At 40.4% G+C, this 17,512-nt stretch overlaps 1 protein-coding gene across 1 annotated transcript in view; it reads left to right on the top strand.

The window, feature by feature from the left end:
- LOC310935101 (MAM domain-containing glycosylphosphatidylinositol anchor protein 2) overlaps window positions 1–17,512 on the top strand; it is a gene marked incomplete at its 3' end in the record, with an annotated part of 167,480 nt that overhangs the window by 84,189 nt on the left and 65,779 nt on the right. The window contains exons 4-6 of the mRNA XM_083898940.1: window positions 2,519–2,715; window positions 5,281–5,413; window positions 5,567–5,836. Coding sequence (XP_083755066.1) covers window positions 2,519–2,715; window positions 5,281–5,413; window positions 5,567–5,836 — 600 coding nt within the window. The remainder of the gene's footprint in view (window positions 1–2,518; window positions 2,716–5,280; window positions 5,414–5,566; window positions 5,837–17,512) is intronic.

The following is a 17,512-nucleotide window of genomic DNA, read 5'->3' as shown; positions in this document are numbered from 1 at the left end:
CTCCAGAGTGGAAATCTTAAAAACGCTCCACCGTCACGTTCCCATCTAAAGGGTTGAAAACGCTTAAAGTGTGCTGCTAACGCTGGCTATCCTCCTGTACGTGTTGACGTCAGATCCATGTGCAGTACATACAAACATGTCGGATTATATCTATCAGTCGGACATTCAAGTTACCTTAGCTGCTCTGATACCTATCCAGGAGTCATTTCAGCAATTAAGCCAAGTTAATGTTTTGGTTTTTGACTGTGGGCTACTTCGTGCTACTAGAGAGAAGTGGAAGGAAGTTTCAACGCATGCGCGAGCTCCTGGTGTTGTTGTATGGCAGTGCTTCAGAGTGCCACCTAGCCACCTGGCATGCACACTACATCAAATTTCACACTCTTTAGCGTCACCGTGTGCATGCAGATTTCCACCCAAAGACGCTCGTCTAAACGCGAAATAAAAAGTGGGAACGCAACACCACTTATGCGGTTTGTGTTCAGATCGTTAGCTAGCCTTATTCAAAGGAAGTTAGAAAGAAAGTTGACATTTTTGGTGTGTTTCTGTAAAGCATTTAGAGTTGTTTTGTTTGTTTTAAAATTATGCTCTGTTTTAAGGTTCACAAAAAATAAATAAATAAAGTCTCTATGTGGCTAAGTTCTAATGTAACTCACTGTTTAATATGTTCAAAAACTGTCCTTTGAATGCTAAAGGTCAGCGTTTATCAGTGGGGATTTGAGCTTGAGAGATAAGACGTTCATTTCTCTCATCATCAACCTTAAATTGCCTTTTATTGCTCGTGTTATTTAATCTCGGTTGGAGATGAAAGGGAAACAGCTAGCTCCTTGCAGCCTTTGAGCGTGCAAATGGACATAATCTAAAAGACGAGTATAAGCATGCTAAAAGACACCACAGCTGTGATGAACACCATTTGCCAAGGCTTACTGTGATAACTGGGTAAAAATGATTAACTTTGAATCCATTTAATCAACCACCAGTGCTTTCTCAAATCACCAACTGTCTAGTGTTGGGGTAAAAACCTCCATCAGATCTGATGGGAAATGAGCAGAGTAGCAAATGCTTCATATCACAGAGCATCAGAATCAGAGCGCAGGCCAACCAAATGGTATTCTTTGAAGTGATGGACATCAAACATCATTTTTTGCACAGTATACATCCAAGTCACTTATGTCTGAGGCTCACAGTGGAGCGCGACTTGAAACATCCTGTAGGTTGTTCATTGACTGGGAAGTCGATGTGCCCTTGGCTCGTATCCTATTGAGTTAAGGAGTTCAAGTAGTCGGCCTCTCATCTCCTTTAACTCATTGACCCCTGTGTGTGCTGATGACAAGCTGTCATAATGCAATCAGAGCTGTGACCCTGTCAGATTTCTCAAGACGCACAGATCGAGGAAGATTATATGGTAAATTTGCGCTATTGTAGCCTCGATGACCACTCACAGAGCTTGACACGACAGTTTTGCCCTTCACTCATACAATCATGCAATGCATCTAGATGCAGCACTTTTTCTATCACCAGGGGTGTGATTTTTCCGTTTTTTTCATCCTGAAAATGAGCCTCACCTGAATCATCCAGATCCCCAGATTCAGGTGCGCGGTCAGGTGCGCAGCGATTTTAGTGCCTCTGCCACTAGTCTTTGTTTCACCTGCAGCATAGTCCGTTGGGCCGACACATGTTTTTGGGCCGGTCCGGGGCAGTCATAATTCTATTATAAATGATTAGATATCATATTTGTGAAACATTTAGGTAACCAATAGGGCTGCAACGATGAATTAATCGATTTTAGAGATGTTTTTTTTGTTTGTTTTTTCAACAATTAATACAAGCTTTGTGATTTTTTTAGCTTTTTAAATGTGAATATTGCCTGGTTTCTTTGCGTCATTTTACAAAAAAAATCATTAAAACTAGGTTCCAGGTTTGATAAACACTGATCAACATTTTAACTATATTTTATGGACAAAAAAAAAAATTCGATTAAACACTGAAAAGACATCTCTAGCAGTGTTTCTTTGACAACCACTTTCACTTCAAGATGGAAATTGTGGCACTGAGGCCATCTCTCCCAAGATGAAAGTCTCTGTGAGTAGTGAAAGAGCATTTTTATAAAAAAAAACATGGTTTAACTCTCTTCCATGTAGGCTACTGCACTTTATTTTCATTTTTGATACAATACAATGCCGTCGCGTCATGGTAGGTGCACCATATATTTTCCTCCTTTTTGTCCTTTGCCAATCACACCCCTGTACCACACATCTATCATTCGCGTTCACACGCTTCCAGCTCAGTCGCCAAGAGCAACATTGCCCAGGGACACGTGTGTATGTCAACTAGTGGAGTGTTGAACAACAGACGATGACCTACACTGGGCCACAGCTTTATTTGCTCAGCAAACAGCATATTTAGGCCTAAAATATCAACATGGTGTTCAACATTATTGAATAGTAATCTAGAAATGATCGACTCACAGAAATCTTCATTTGATTTTTTTTCCTCTACTCTGCTTCTGCTCCTCCCACAGACCTTGATGACCCAGTGGTGACAGTGCATCAGAGCATAGGCGAAGCAAAGGAGCAGTTCTACTACGAGAGGACTGTGTTCCTACGCTGCGTGGCCAACTCCAACCCGCCCGTGCGCTACAGCTGGCACCGTGGCAGAGAGGTCCTGACACAGGGCTCGGACAAAGGCGTGGAGATCTACGAGCCCTTTTTCACACAGGTAAGGCAGAGGTGCCATGGGATAACATGTGTAAACAAAAAAAAAAGTAAACATGTTGCATAGCATCCGTCTAACTGTTATTACCAGTCATGAAGAATGTGCGGCATTTTAAATGTGGATCATGTTTGATATGTACCATAGGGCTTTAAACTGACACTATGAATATGTAAATCATGACCTTTGTCATTCACTTTTGACAGTGAGTAATTCTCCCTGCAACTCACAACAGCAATAAGTCAGTCCCAGTAGCTGGTTAGTTAATCAAGACATCTTTTTTGCAAAGGTGACAATTTACCATGTGAAATATTGTTTTTAAAAACTGTGCCGCTGCTTCATTTGCCTCCATGTTTTTGGAAACGGAGGGTGCGACACTGCGAGTTGTAGCTCGAACTCTAACATCACCCTTTGCTATGTATAAGAGAACAGAATAGAAAAGTTGTCCTCATCTCTATGAATAGCAATAGCCTTTTTCACTGGCTCATTTTCACAATTTGCAGAAATATTGCGTTCCTCTTCCCTGAGAGTAAATTCAATTGAGCATTGTCTTCAGAATCTAAAAACAGGGAGGCTTTGTTTAAGAAAAAAAAAAAGAGACCCTGGCAGCCAAAAAAAATAAGCTGATGGAGATTGTTCTGTCACCATTAAGGCAATTGTGGTTTTTGAATTGATTGAATTGAATGTGATTGTGCAATTGGGCATCAGAGAGAGTGGGAAGCTAAAAGACAGAGAAAAAGACGTACGAGAGGAAAAAACGAGGTTTAGGAAACGGAGAGAAGGGAAGAGAAAGAGAGAAGGGAAGTGGAATTGATGTTTGGCCAAATGGAGAAAAATGGCTGGGAACTAATAAAGTGAGTGAAAGCGACTAAAGAAGCCAAAGAACTGGGAAGCATCAGATGCTCCTCCCATCTCCATTTTACTCTTTTCCTCACGCCTTCATCCTGACCTTGATTAGAGCTTTAATCTGGCCCAAACCCAGAGATTAGCATGAGTTAAACATCCTAACTGCATCTCTAATAATTTGCAATCATAAGTGGCTAATAACAGAAACATCCATAGATAATTAGCACATTCATAACTGACCTGGGTCATTTCTGTGGAGTCATGTCAGGAGCATTTGAGTTTGGCCAGTCCAAGATTCATGTATTAAAATCATCTTCATGACCTTTTTCAGCTTCACTGCAAATGTTTTTTTTATATATATTTATATATCCCCACTGATACTGTAGAAATGCAGAGGTGGCATTTTAAAATCTGGATCATAATTAAGCTTAGAGCTGTGCCTCTATTGTAGCAGCAACCCTGTCCTCTTTGCCGTCTTTCTCTTCCACCTCCTGCTCCTTCATTCTCCCCACAAAGTGCCTCAGAATAGCACAATTATCAAAGGTATAATGGAGCCATTTCTCAGCTCTCGCAAGATCCTCACCTCTTTACAGCAGTCGGTGTGATTTGATGGGGATTTTCTTGTTGTTTGGCGTTCTATTTTAGCCTGCTTTTTTCCATCACGAGGATGTAACCGTTTAAAGCCCACTTAGCAACGTAGCACTCCTCAGAAATGCTGAGATGCACCTCACATTTATGACATTTATGTTCATTTTCCTAAAAAAAACCTTTTACCTCCTAACATAAAAAGTGCCCTCTTTTAAATCTCTACTGCTTTTTCTGAAGTTATCTACCTTTTTTTTTTTTTACCCCACAGATGATAAAAACAATATTCACAGAGCTGTCGATTAAATATTTTCCCTTGACAGGAAGAGTACGTTCCCCCTGTAATTTTTTTTTGCCCTTTACTGACAGCCATACATCCTGCTCCTAAAGCTGTGATTTAGCGTTCAATATTTCCACCAATTTGTGCGTCAATTCCCTCTTTCCACTTCCCTTTAATGTGTTTGTCATTTCCATTCCTCCTCTGCACCTTGCAATTTTCCCAGATAGATTTTCCTTCCCATCTGCCCCATGCTGTAAGTAAAGCTTGGCTACCGCATACCTCATATCTGCTCTGAGGCAGAGGAGGTGGCCGAGGGAAGAAAAGGAACTGAAGTGTGGGCTGCAAGGCTAATCTAATACAATTATTTGTACACATGAGCCTCCTTGGATGTGGAAGGATCTGAAAGATGCAAGAGATTGCCGTGCTGTGTGGACAGCCTTAGCCTGTGGCCGGCTTGTGTTTTAATCTGCCATGCACTTGCCCCACAGTCGGTCCGATCAGAAAATCACATCCTTATCATAGCCTTGTGGACGGAGGTTATGGTTGACAGCAGGAATCAAACACTCGTTCTGTGGGTTAGTTGTTTTTTGCGATAAAATGCTGTAAATCAGTCGAGTGCAGAGTAATACACATGTCAGTGTTGAGCAAGCAACATATTCATTTTAGTTTGTGTAGTGATTTTACATAAATAATCTTGAAATTTGCTGCATTTCCTCTTTAAAAATGTTTTCTCTTTGACCGTGCTGCCATTTTCTTGCCAGTACCCACATTTTTTTGGTTTTTTTGCATGACTTGAATTGAATCATGTTGATGTTTTTGCACACATTTGCATACCAGTGTTGGTTTGGTCTGAGCTGCAGGGGGAAACAAAGATTTTGAAGCTGAAGAACCTGCGCCCGCAGGACTACGCTAACTACAGCTGCATAGCCTCCGTCAGGAACGTGTGTGGGATCCCTGACCGCAATGTTGTCTTCAGACTCACCAATAAGACGGGTAAGTGGAAGGCATAGCACACTCAAACCCTTACCCGAATATGCATTCAGGTTCCTTAATAAATGTCGGTAGATGAAGTGCACTCTCTGCAGGGTTATGCTGTGACTGGCAAAGTTGTCCTTCCTCTTGACACTTAATTGTCATCCTCCGCAGCCTCGCCGTCCATCAAGCTGCTGGTGGAGGATCCAATCGTGGTGAATCCTGGCCAGACGGTATCTCTGGTGTGCATCACCACAGGTGGGGAGCCTCCCCCCATACTCACCTGGGTGAGCAGCAATGACAGCCTGCCACAGAGGAGCGTGGTGAAGGGGGGGACACTCACGCTGCCAGCCATCACCTCCGATGAGGCAGGTGTTTACAGCTGTGTGGCCAGCAACAATGTGGGGAACCCGGCCAAGAAGTCCACAACCATTGTGGTGCGAGGTGAGAAGACGTGTCTGTGTGTTCAGATAGTGTTTAACGCAAATGATTATCTGAATAGATGAGAGTAACATATGCAAAAAGAAAGAAATACATAGTTAAGGAGTTTCAAACTTAATATTAACTTAATATTATATCTTTCCTCACGGCATTTATTTATTCATCCACAGCCTATTAAATAAACTCATTAACTGCAAGATACTTAATCTAGCTTTAAATTTACCACCGAGAAGCTTCTGCTAATATTGAACCTAAGAAAACAAAGCTATGCAAGCTAGTTATCTGGCTATTTATGAATAATTTCTCACCAGAAGGCAAAGGTTAGTTGATAAAGCTATACTACATGTGTATAGACACATTATTTACTTTAATTTGAAGCCATAAACTGTATTTTCAAAGGGCGTAAATGACTTTGGCCTTGTTTGTAATGTTCAGCAGTATTTAATTCAGCTGAAATTGGAAATGTGACTGGCTAAAGGGTGTGGAGAGAAAGAAATGAAGTGATGATGATATTGAAATCTAATTAATATGTTTTGTTTTTTTAAAAAAACAGACATTTGGAAACAAAATAATTACATTACAACCATTAAAAGCATTATACTATGTAAATGAGTAGACTTTTTCTCAGAACAATTCATTAAGCTGCAATAACATTGTTCACTTCATTGGTGGTGCACTGTTTATTAATATGATTAGCGAGTTTGTTTTGCGTTTGAGCCATAGAGGTAGGGCGAGCATCAGTGGTTGTATTTTGTCCTGGGGACGCAGCATAGGGGAAAAAAGTGATTGTGTCTTGAAATAATAGATAGATTGAACAATATATGTATAATATGTTTGGGCTATTTTTGGTATATTTAGTTGCCTGAAGATGGTGGTAAAGCCTTTTTTTGTTTGTTTTTGTGTTATGAATGTACATTTTATGTCTTAGGGATTAACATTGCAGCCGTGCTGCAGCACATGCTTTTATGGTCTCCGTTTAATTTAACGTTTAGAATTATTTTAAAGCCATAATTATGTTTTGGGTGTAATTCATTTACAGCCATTACCAAATATCACGCTCAGATGTGACTTAAGAGTGTTGATGTTGATGCTCAGGATACTTGGGGACAGTCAAGGACAGTACTGTGAAAACAGTGAATCAAAATCCACTAATTCAAATAGTGTTTACATCAGTTTAATGAGAGCAGCAGGGTCGTCCATTTTCATGAATGCATTTTTCCGAGCTCGTCTCATGAGTGGCACAGAAGACAGAGGAACATCTGCTGTTATTGTAACTCATTAATAACACAACTGTTATTAACTGCAAAGTAGACCTTGTACTATAGTCGTGACACGGTGGATTTACAGGAGGTGGGAAGGTGAACCTAACATCTGTTATCTATAGTGAACTGCTCAAAATACTATTTTGAAAGTGAACAGTCAAGACAGGTATTTTTAATAGGAGTGGGGCGACAAAAAAAATCCTTCTCCTTTTTATTGGACCTGCACAGATTTAAAATTGACTTTCTCACTGTTAAATCAAATGCTGTTGCTAAGCTTGAGGATTAAGAATGGTGTGCGACTAGGCTTTCATCTGTGACACAGCAGAGGATCTGAAGACCCTGGATATAAAACTTCAGGAACCTCTGGCAGGTGGATAAAAAAAGATGCATTAATTAGTGGAATCCTTCTCGGGAAAAAAAAACAGCATTCATCAGATGATCCAGAATCAAAAAGATTATCCTGTTTACATTTTTTTTTTTTACATTTCCAAAGGATGTCCTATATAGAACACATTTAAATGAGTGTTTAGTAGAGTTCATCTTAAAGATTATACCACAGCACTACCATCAGGTTGCCTCCGTACTCGAGTGCTTTAGAGACATTTATTTAAGCAGCCATATACTCCCTGGGATGAAAATCAAATCAACAAATCACTGCTGATGCACCCCCTGACAGATAAACCCTCGTCTCTGTATTGTGAAAGTGCCCATATAGTTAAGGACTTAAAAAGTTGGAGGCTTACATCAAAGAGGTGTCATGTGTCCCATGGGAATAAATGAGTCAGAGCACACTCACTGAAAGCAACTGAGGCAATAAATCTCATGCTCTCATTAAAGTGTCACATGTCTGGATCTCAGTGGTTTTCCTCATGGTGAAATATTATTAAAACATAATATTCACAACCCTTCTTAACTGCATTCAATGTTTGAATATAGTCATTAAAGGTGGATAACATGTATTTATTGAAATAAATATAATACCAATAAGTTGCAATCACTTTAAAATCTTTAGAATAAGCCTCTTACATGCACTTAAGGCAAGGCTTTTGCTTTTCATCTTGCACTGCCGTGTTTCTGAAAGTGAATGTTTCACGTTTTGTATAGAGTTTACAGCACAAACGAAGTAGGACGACATCCTTTCTAGCATTTGAAGGCCAGAACCGTAGTTCCCCCGACATGCTTAGAAAAGGGAGAAGCTCTTCATGTGTTACTTCAGTCTTGCCATTAGATCCATCAGATGTCACTAATTCCTACAGACTGGATGTTTAAATGTGAAAGTCCCTGAGAGCACTGCCAGTGGTAATTTCTAAAAGTTCATTAGGACACACTTTCATTGTTCTGCTTGACTAAATGCCATGCGGGGTTACACAAACATTGATTAAGCAGTCTCGGGCTTTACGGAAAAACAAGCATTCAATTTGTGCAAGTTGCGACCGATTGGCTCCATCAAACCAGTGCATTGGTTCCTTGACCCCTGCTCTCTTTATTTGCCACTCACTGTGTGTTCATAATTTAGTTTTACACAGAATGGGGATACATACATTTCACCATCTATTTTATTCAACTACAACAGCCAGTGTTACCCTGTGGAGACAGCTGGGCATTGATCAGAAGTCTTGTATATTCCCCTAAAGTTGTCACTCAGTACATGTCAGTGCAGTCAGGCTACAACTGTACCCACTACACTGTTTAGTTGGACTGCAGTTGTCCCAGTATACAAAACACAAGTAATGAATCTATTGACTCAAGTATGTTTGCCTCTACACTAGGGGGCAATATGCCCCCCTTTCAGCTTGTGAGAATTAGGAGGTTTCTGATTTAGGGTCATACCAAGTCTTCCTACCATCCATGAACTTTGAAAATATTCAGTTATTTAAATCGATTTTTTTCGTATTCTACCGATTATTCCTCGATGAATCGAGTAATGGGATAATATATATATATATATATATAAAAAAAAAAAAAAAAAAAACAATCATTTTGTGTTTTGCGTCCTCAATTAATCAAAAAATAATTGTTTGAATTGGCATCCCAGGGGTGGGGTACATCCTGGACAGGTCGCCAGTCCATCACAGGGCCACACATAAAGACAAAGCCTTTTCTAATATATATCTATCATAGCAATCATATAACATCAAACGCCCATGTTGCCCTTTATGCGCTCTATATTTAAAAAGTCAGGTTTAAGTTGGGCTAATGCAATAATTCATTATTACCTGATCTGTAAACGGACTGACTGATGGCTCTGCGAATTGGCAATACATTTTAGATGTTTTAACAAAAGGCAGACACGTAGGGGGGAAAGGATAAATAGACCAAACAGTCCTGAGTAAATGGAGTCGCAGTGTCGTCATGCATTCCAATGTGAAGACGCGGTGAAAACAAACACCTTGGCGGTCTTAAATGATGAGAGGAGATGCCTAACTGACATAACTAATCAATATCTGACAAAGCACATGTAGGTCCAACCAAAGAGAAAATAGATTTTGTGCGTCCTCATGAGACTGATGAAGTCAGTCAGAGCAGTTGTTAGATCAGCAGCTATAGACATGCACTTAATAACAGGTTGAAGGGTATTAAATGACATCTAATCAAGACTAAATCTGACCCAAAGTCTGTCAACCTGTCACCAAGCGCACGTTTGGATAACACACTTAAAACGACATCTCAATTTAGCTTTGACGTCAAGACGCGGATTACAAAGCAAAAGCGGACTTGAACAAGAAGTTACAGTCTCACTGATGTCGCTGAATATGTACCAAGCACTGGAGAAGGAGAAATGTTATTGTTTGCATTTCATGGATCTGTCTATGACGACTATGACAACTATGAAAAACAGTCTAACGGAAAGAAGGAGGGGTCTGACTGAACTCACTAATTGACAGGAAATTAGTTCAGCATGTTATCGCACATCTCGGCCGCGCTCTGCCGGGTCTGATGAGCTGTCACTGACGTAAATGCTTTTTTTGGATCAACATACACCAGATGACAAGGATGGATGCCTGAAAAGTACTATATCAGAAATACACGGATTTGTATACACCATTGTGTGTGCTGTAATATATCACACTGCAGAGTTTGTTTAGGTGATAAAAAAACTAAAATACAGAGCTGCTACATCAGCATAAATTCAGATCATTCTTCCCTGACTTCTGACTTTGCGACTGACATTTTAAAACCTGAACCATGTCTTTGATGCTCTCTTTGTTTGAAAAGTTACTCCCATTGTTTGCCCAGGCCTTCGCAGCATGTCGTCAGCACTTTATCATACTGAGCCCTTCTGTTACTGAGAATCCGGCTGCATGAAACTAAGCTCACAGCTTCTTTCCGTATTAAACGGACTGTGTAGTTTGGTATGGGAGTGCACTAAATTCCCACCCTTAGCAGGAAACTTCCATCACCACGGGTATTGCCCTGTGTTCTCTTAAATTTGTATGAAACCACAATGAGAACAGCACCTTACCTTCTCTTGCCATGTAAATAAATCATAAATTCTATTGGCATTATCCATGAAACACTTTGGAAATACTACCTGAAATTTATTGTGCTGCATTTCCTTCTTAAGGCTGTCCTATGGGGACTTAATGTCACACGTAGCATGCTTTCTATTTGGCAAGATGTTTACTTGTTTACTTGTGTGTTTAACTTTTAAAATGAAGGGATGAGACAGTAAAAGACGATAAGCCAGACTACATTGGCTTTATTTACTCATAGACATGCACAACATCGGGCCAGGCCATTGTAGGATAATGTGGAATAAGACGGATGGATGGATACCGGAAATTAATTTTGACAATTAATCAAAATGATATCAAAATCGCAATACAGTCTACTCCAATTTTAAAATTGCAGGGGGCACGGTATTTGTGAAAGTCGAAATGTGTGTCAAAAGATCATTTTGGATTCATTGTCTTGATCTATACACATCTTATTCCACAGACTGAAGAGAACATCTTTGTTTCTTACAGATCTGCACAAATATCACACAGTATTAAATATATTTTTCGAACGAAAATTAGTTATAATCGCCATTCTCTTTGATGTCACGGATCATATCGCAATTCCTGTCAAAATGATCGCAATTAGATATTTATTCAAATTTGTTCAGCCTTACCAGAAAGCAGAGAAATAGAGCTTTGCTTGTCATTACGGTAGAACCTCAGGAACGTCCAATCACAGACAAGATTCACCTGCGCGTCACACGTTTGTGCTTCTCATTACCGTAATACCTAAACGATTGAATGAATGCTAGATATCGAAAGTGAATGTTACCTTGGAAAAAGGGGCAGAAGCACTCACTCATTGAAACTTTTTTGAAAGAGGGTTACTGTGTGAGCATATTATCACAAAAATGCTGCTCATCAGTGTCTGTATGTGTGAGAGTGCCTTTGTTGCGTCCATGAAATATCAACAATAGTCAGTTCTGCCACAGTGAGCTTATTTTGTGCGTTTTTCAGGGTCACCCCGTGACCTCATCAGCGGCTGCTTCGGCTCAGTCACCCTCCACCCGAGTCCTTGAGAAGCCCTCTCAAACTGCTGTTGGCAAAGGGATCTGTATGTGTGAAAACACCCATCTCTTCCCGACAGATGGTAGTCACTCTCGCCATACTGTCCCACCAGCCAGACAGATTTCCAGGGCTTGGCCATCTCCACCACAAGCCCAGCAGGCAATTGACATGGCACCTCGCGTTCGACAAGATCCTTTCTGTGGCTTCGGGGTCCACAACACGTCTGCAAATGCAGGTCACTACCCTGTTTTCCACAGCCACTTGAGCCCATTCTGTCCTCAACGAGAGATCATCGAATTTGTGATTCCCTCTTTCAAATATACATAAGCAGCTTTCACATTGACAGCAACTTAACTGAGTTATTTGTAGATTTTTGGACTGGCATTTGTTTTCATGTTTGCCTTTTTATGCTTTCACACACACATTCAAGCATGTTTCCTGTCCTTTCATAAAGCATTTCTCCCTCCGTCTATGTGATGTTGAGAAGTGAGCATTCTTGTAGCTATCAAAGATTTTAGAAAAAATCAAACAACGCTGCACTGTCGTTGTATTTTTTTCAGCAATTCCTCCCGGAGTTTCTGAAAATTTGTATTCAAGTCTTTTATACCCAAGACATCCATCATTCCAATCTACGTGTGCCAATTAATCCCACGTGCACACATCAGAGCATAAACACTGCATCTACCATCCACGCTTACTGTAGTAACTCTGATTGGAGGCTCTGTGCCACGGTTGTGACACGCCTGGTAAACCTGGCTGTTTCGGCACGTGAGTCAACATGTGAATCACTCTTATCAAATTTGCTCTGGAATAAATTCTGGCCGAAAGCTGAATCCATTTCCATTCTTAAATGCCAGATTTAATGGCTGGATCGCAGAAATGGCACAGGATATTCTCCTGGACTGCTGCCCTACACACTGTCTGTGTGTTTGAGTGTGTATTACTGTGCCCGTACATGTGCCCATGTCTGTTTTGTTTGTGCATATATGCATATGAATCTCTTTTTGCATCAATTAAGGTCAGAGGTCAGCCTGAAGTTTAAGAGCAGCATTGTACGACTCTAATCCTCCCTGTGATAATGTAAAGACGTTTGAAGTATCACTCGGGGAAATGAAAGGTGTTTAGCGTGTGCGTGGCGGCACACGTAAGTGTCTTGCGTGTTGAGCTATACGCGGAAAAAGCCATGTGTCCTTTTTTTTTGCGTTTAACCTTGAGCGGTGTAGAACCAGATGAGGCAGAGCCTGAGTGGCAGTTAGAGAGACATCCATCTGCCTGTGAGAGATGAGTTCAGCTTCACATGCTGATATTCTCCACGAGAATGAATGGAGAGCACAGTGTGTGGCCTGCTGAGACACAGGCAGACAGGACTGACTGAGGAATGAGATGGACTGACGGGTAAAGAGGGGGATAATGATTCTGAGGGGAGAGTGGACCGAAGCATGTATTCTTTCTCTAGCAGACAAAGGCAGAGGGAATGCACTAGAGATGGTGACGCATTCATCCCTCGTTTTTTTTTGTTGTGTGTGCACATAAGTGACGCCGTTGTGTCCTTGTAATTTCACATGTACTTACACTATGTGCATGTCATAGTCTGAATAGCGGGGCGGTATGTACCTTTACCCTTCAAAGCAGCTCCCTTGAGGAGGTATTGTAATTCCAACATGTGACATGAAGCTCTCTGTAGAAGAAGGCCTCAAACAGAGCTTCCCTCTTTGTGTGATTATAATAGCTTTTCATGTACAAGCCACACATTATTACCACAGGCTATTAAAGCCATGGTGATTCATACTTACTGACTCCCTGTAGGCAGTTTGTGGTAAAAAGAGAAAACGGGAACTATGAAATATGTATGGTAATGATCCAAAACTAATGTTTTATATATGTAATATCCATTTGATGCATGTAATGTCACACAAAATAGGATACTGTTGAAATGTTGTGCAAATGTGAGCATGTTTCAATGTTTCTCGTCTCTCGGTTTTATTGAAAATACCTCACGCAAGTGTTTTTACTTCTTGGCAAGTTCTCTGCAGTTAAGGTTCAATAAGAAGAAGAAGCTCTGGTGATGATAAAAAGGAACCAGCTTCCAAAATCTATCAATAATGCATGCGGAATTTGTTTGTGCATATGTTGACTGTGTGTTTTGTGCCTCAAAGCTTGTGATACACTGGCAAAACGTAGGAAAAAAATTCCCTTCAGTGATGCCTGAGATGCATGTTTAAGTTTTGCTCATGGTGCCTTGCTTTGGTTGGCGTCTCACAAAGCAGATGCCACGCAGACGGCTAACAAGCTGTGGCATGTTGTGAAATCGATCCTGAATATTCAACGTACAAACAGAAAACACAGGCTATGCAGAAGCGTTTGAAGTTCAAATTTGTATTCATTCAGATGAATTCGACTTGGAGTTGGAATGTTGTGTTAAAGGTGCATTATGTAATAAATCTAAATCAACTGGCCATAAAATCCTCCTAATATGTCACACAGACTCAGGAATAATGTTCATATAACAAACTGAATTCACCAACAACAACAACAGTACAGCCAACATATTTGCATTAAAAAAACATGTAAATCATGTTTATGTTTTGAAATCATGTTTTGGCATGTGGCGCCACCTACCGCCGTCTACTCATCATTGCAGTCAGTAGCGTCTCAGCTGCCAAGCAACCACAGGTTGCCAGTTATGTCAGAAAACGAAACCTGAAATACCTCGGTATTTTGAATTTGAATGTAGTAACCGTTTTTCGCCACATTCTTACATATGTCACGTTTTAAATATCTATATATATATATAAAAAAAACTTGGTATCTATGATACAGACGATGTGTCAAATTCAAGACACACAAATTAATTTACCAAAAAATGTAGCGCTCATGATTTGAGCTCTGACGGGAGCCAGAATGAGCAGTTAACTGAGTACAGTGTTTGCATGAGGGCCACAGGTTTAAAAGTCAATGAGTCGTTTTATCACTCAAATCATCGCTCTATTTTTAGCTGCCTCATTGTACACAGAGCATAAATATTTGCGAACCGAGTGTTACAGCCAGGTTACAAACAGACACACAGGGAGGACCCACAAAAAAACCTGATTAAAAGTACATTGAATTCCAGCAGTGAACTACATATGGGCCGAGCCATCTGATGGAAAGTGCAATAACAAACCCCACTTAGTTGTCATGGAGACACATTTCCAGCTCCTTTTAAGTATCATTTTTTCCCTACTTTTCCTCACACAGTAAAATATTCATTAAAATATTATAATATTGGATTGCACATGTTCATAGGACAGCAATAGTTTTGTTAGATTTTGCAATAACTTGATTGTTTAACAATATTTTAAAGATTCAGTTTACCTCCAGAGCAAATGGGAACATTGTCTTTTTTTTTTTTGCAGAACATGTGTTAAAGATTCATAAACCGCATTTCAAAAATGTAGAAAGCAGTGTGACGTTGTGATAAAGTATCCCAGCCCCTGCACTTCTTACCTCACACACTCGCCACAGTCCCCTTTTAAAAAATAGTTCGAGATTCTCTCCCATGCATAAAGGAACAGGCACCATTTTAGTCACAGCAGCTGTCTGGCAAAAATGTACTACAACCAGGGAAGTAATGCCCACTTATCTCCCTTGTACACAAATGTAGTCAATTTACAGGAATGCCCACTTGCTATTCAATATTTATGGCCAGATAAAATGACAGGAAAGGCGGTTTGAATGTGGAGGAGGCAGGAAGGGAACCAATTCTGAAATATGCATGAGTGCACAGCCCTGGCTATTTTGACGTGCACTGCAGGTCTGCGCGGGGACAAAGGGGGGGCTGAGTGTAGATGAGGAAAACATATGGGGAAATATTGGGGACGGAAGATGACCGTTCAGATTTAATCACAGGTTTTTTTTACTCCACTAACACTTTAGTTTATGGTTGAATTGGAATCTAAGGGTGTGCGCAAGTGCTGAGCGCTGTGGAGTTTCACATTTGGATGTGCCGTTGCACCGCGCACGGTTGACTTTATTCCTTAACGCAATGATAAACAGTGACTGGTGCAGTAAGTCTGAGATTTCTTTACTCTAATTCTGTGCAATTGACTTTGAAACAGATTTTTTTTTTCACTACATTAAACAGAGTGAGAAAGAAGTGTGGTGCTTTTGTGTCATAACTTCATTGACAAATGTATGAAGACACTTCATACTTCACAATATTCAACAGTTGATTCATGGTTTCTTAATGAATTTTAAATTAAATGTAAGTTATCAGTTCTGGAGCCTGGTTTTGTAAGGATGGTTTAACTTAATGCTTCTGATGTTACTTTCAAAAAAACACTCTTTTAACACACTGAATATAGCACTAAAACCAAGTCAATAACCGGTTCAATTCACGGGTATGGATGAAAATAAAAGGGTGAAATAATGTAAACGACATCACAGCTATTAGTTCAGTTTCCTTCTTTTTTGGAAGGAGATAAACACTTATTGATTTCAGGTCAGATTTGTGATTAACGTGCACTGCTTCTCCTCAAACATCAAATCAAAAAAAGAAGTATACCTTGTAACATGGACTATTTTCACTCGCTAGTGATTAAAGGAGGGCAGTTTAAGTTTGAGTCATCACATCCTGTGCTCAGTTAAGTTCATTTACACAGACGCGACTATTTTCATTTGACCACAAGGTGTAGTTTTGGAGCGACATTATCCAGCCTCACGCCGCCAACCTTTTAATTCGAGACCACTGACAAAGCGCAGCTGTCTGTGACTGTTAAATGCCTATTTGTCTTGCAGTTGCTCAAGTTGAGAAGGCATACACGAGTTGGAGGAATGGAAAAATAGTCGAGCAGTTTGTCCAAATGTTTATCCACTGTCACCTGTGACAGCACAATCACTCACGTGTGTGTGTGTGTGGTGAGGATGTAGCTAAGGCACAGGAGCCTTATAACGTGTCACACTTAGGGCTGTCATAGTAAAGGAATTTCCACTGTGCTGAATTAAAGTGGCTTAATACTGCGGTATGCAATATTATGTTTTCTCCGCCTCACTTAATTACTGAATGACAGTTATTACCGAACAGGTATGCTCACTTAATGCCTGCTACATTGTCCAATTAACCGTCTATTGTGTGCGTTTATGTGGCTTCAGGTACATTGAATCTTGTATTATCTTGACTAGTGCAGTAGGAAGTATGTATTTCTATAGTGGAAGCTGAAGAAGATTTTTCATTTATGGTAAAGCATGATAAGGTTAGCCATGCCAGCTAGCTATGCTAATGCTAATTGAATATGAAAACATTTGCGTTTCCCTTATGAGGTTGCACAGTGTTTGTATTATGTTAGCCCTATGCTAATCGTAGCCTCGCTAGCTTACCTTTGGAAACAGGTTTGCTAAGTTAGCCACAAAGTAGTAGCATGCTTGTATTATGTTAGCCCTATGCTAATGCTAATCGTAGCCTCGCTAGCTTACCGTTGGAAACAGGTTTTCCAAGTTAGCCACAAAGTAGTATCATGCTAATGCAAAATAAATATGTGCTCGCGTATTGGTGAATGGACACCGACTTCGTCGTTTCAGTATAACACCATGTTCTGCGGTGAACCGTGTGAAAATGTCTCACCCACCGTGAGGACAGCATCTTCACTCCCACCTCCCTGCCCCAGACAGCGCAGCTTCTGCTGATGAGCCACTGCCTGCTTGATGTAGCGTGATAAATCAGCAAAAGTGCAACATGATAAATCAGCAAACATTTTAATTCCTCCAAAAAATTTGAAAATCAAGGATGCACACCATCGGGCCATGCTCAACCCATATCCAAAGTCTAAGGACGATCAGACTAACGGTCAGCAAGATCTGCCCGTCACAGACACACAGACACAACTTGCTTTATAGATAGATGTCCATAAAGGTCACACATATGCTTTGGGCAG

The sequence above is a fragment of the Microchirus variegatus genome (genome assembly GCF_963457635.1).
Source record: "Microchirus variegatus genome assembly, chromosome: 12".
NCBI lineage: Eukaryota > Metazoa > Chordata > Actinopteri > Pleuronectiformes > Soleidae > Microchirus > Microchirus variegatus.
The sequence above is the reverse complement of the archived record's forward strand: the minus strand, read 5'-3'. Positions and strand labels throughout refer to the sequence as shown.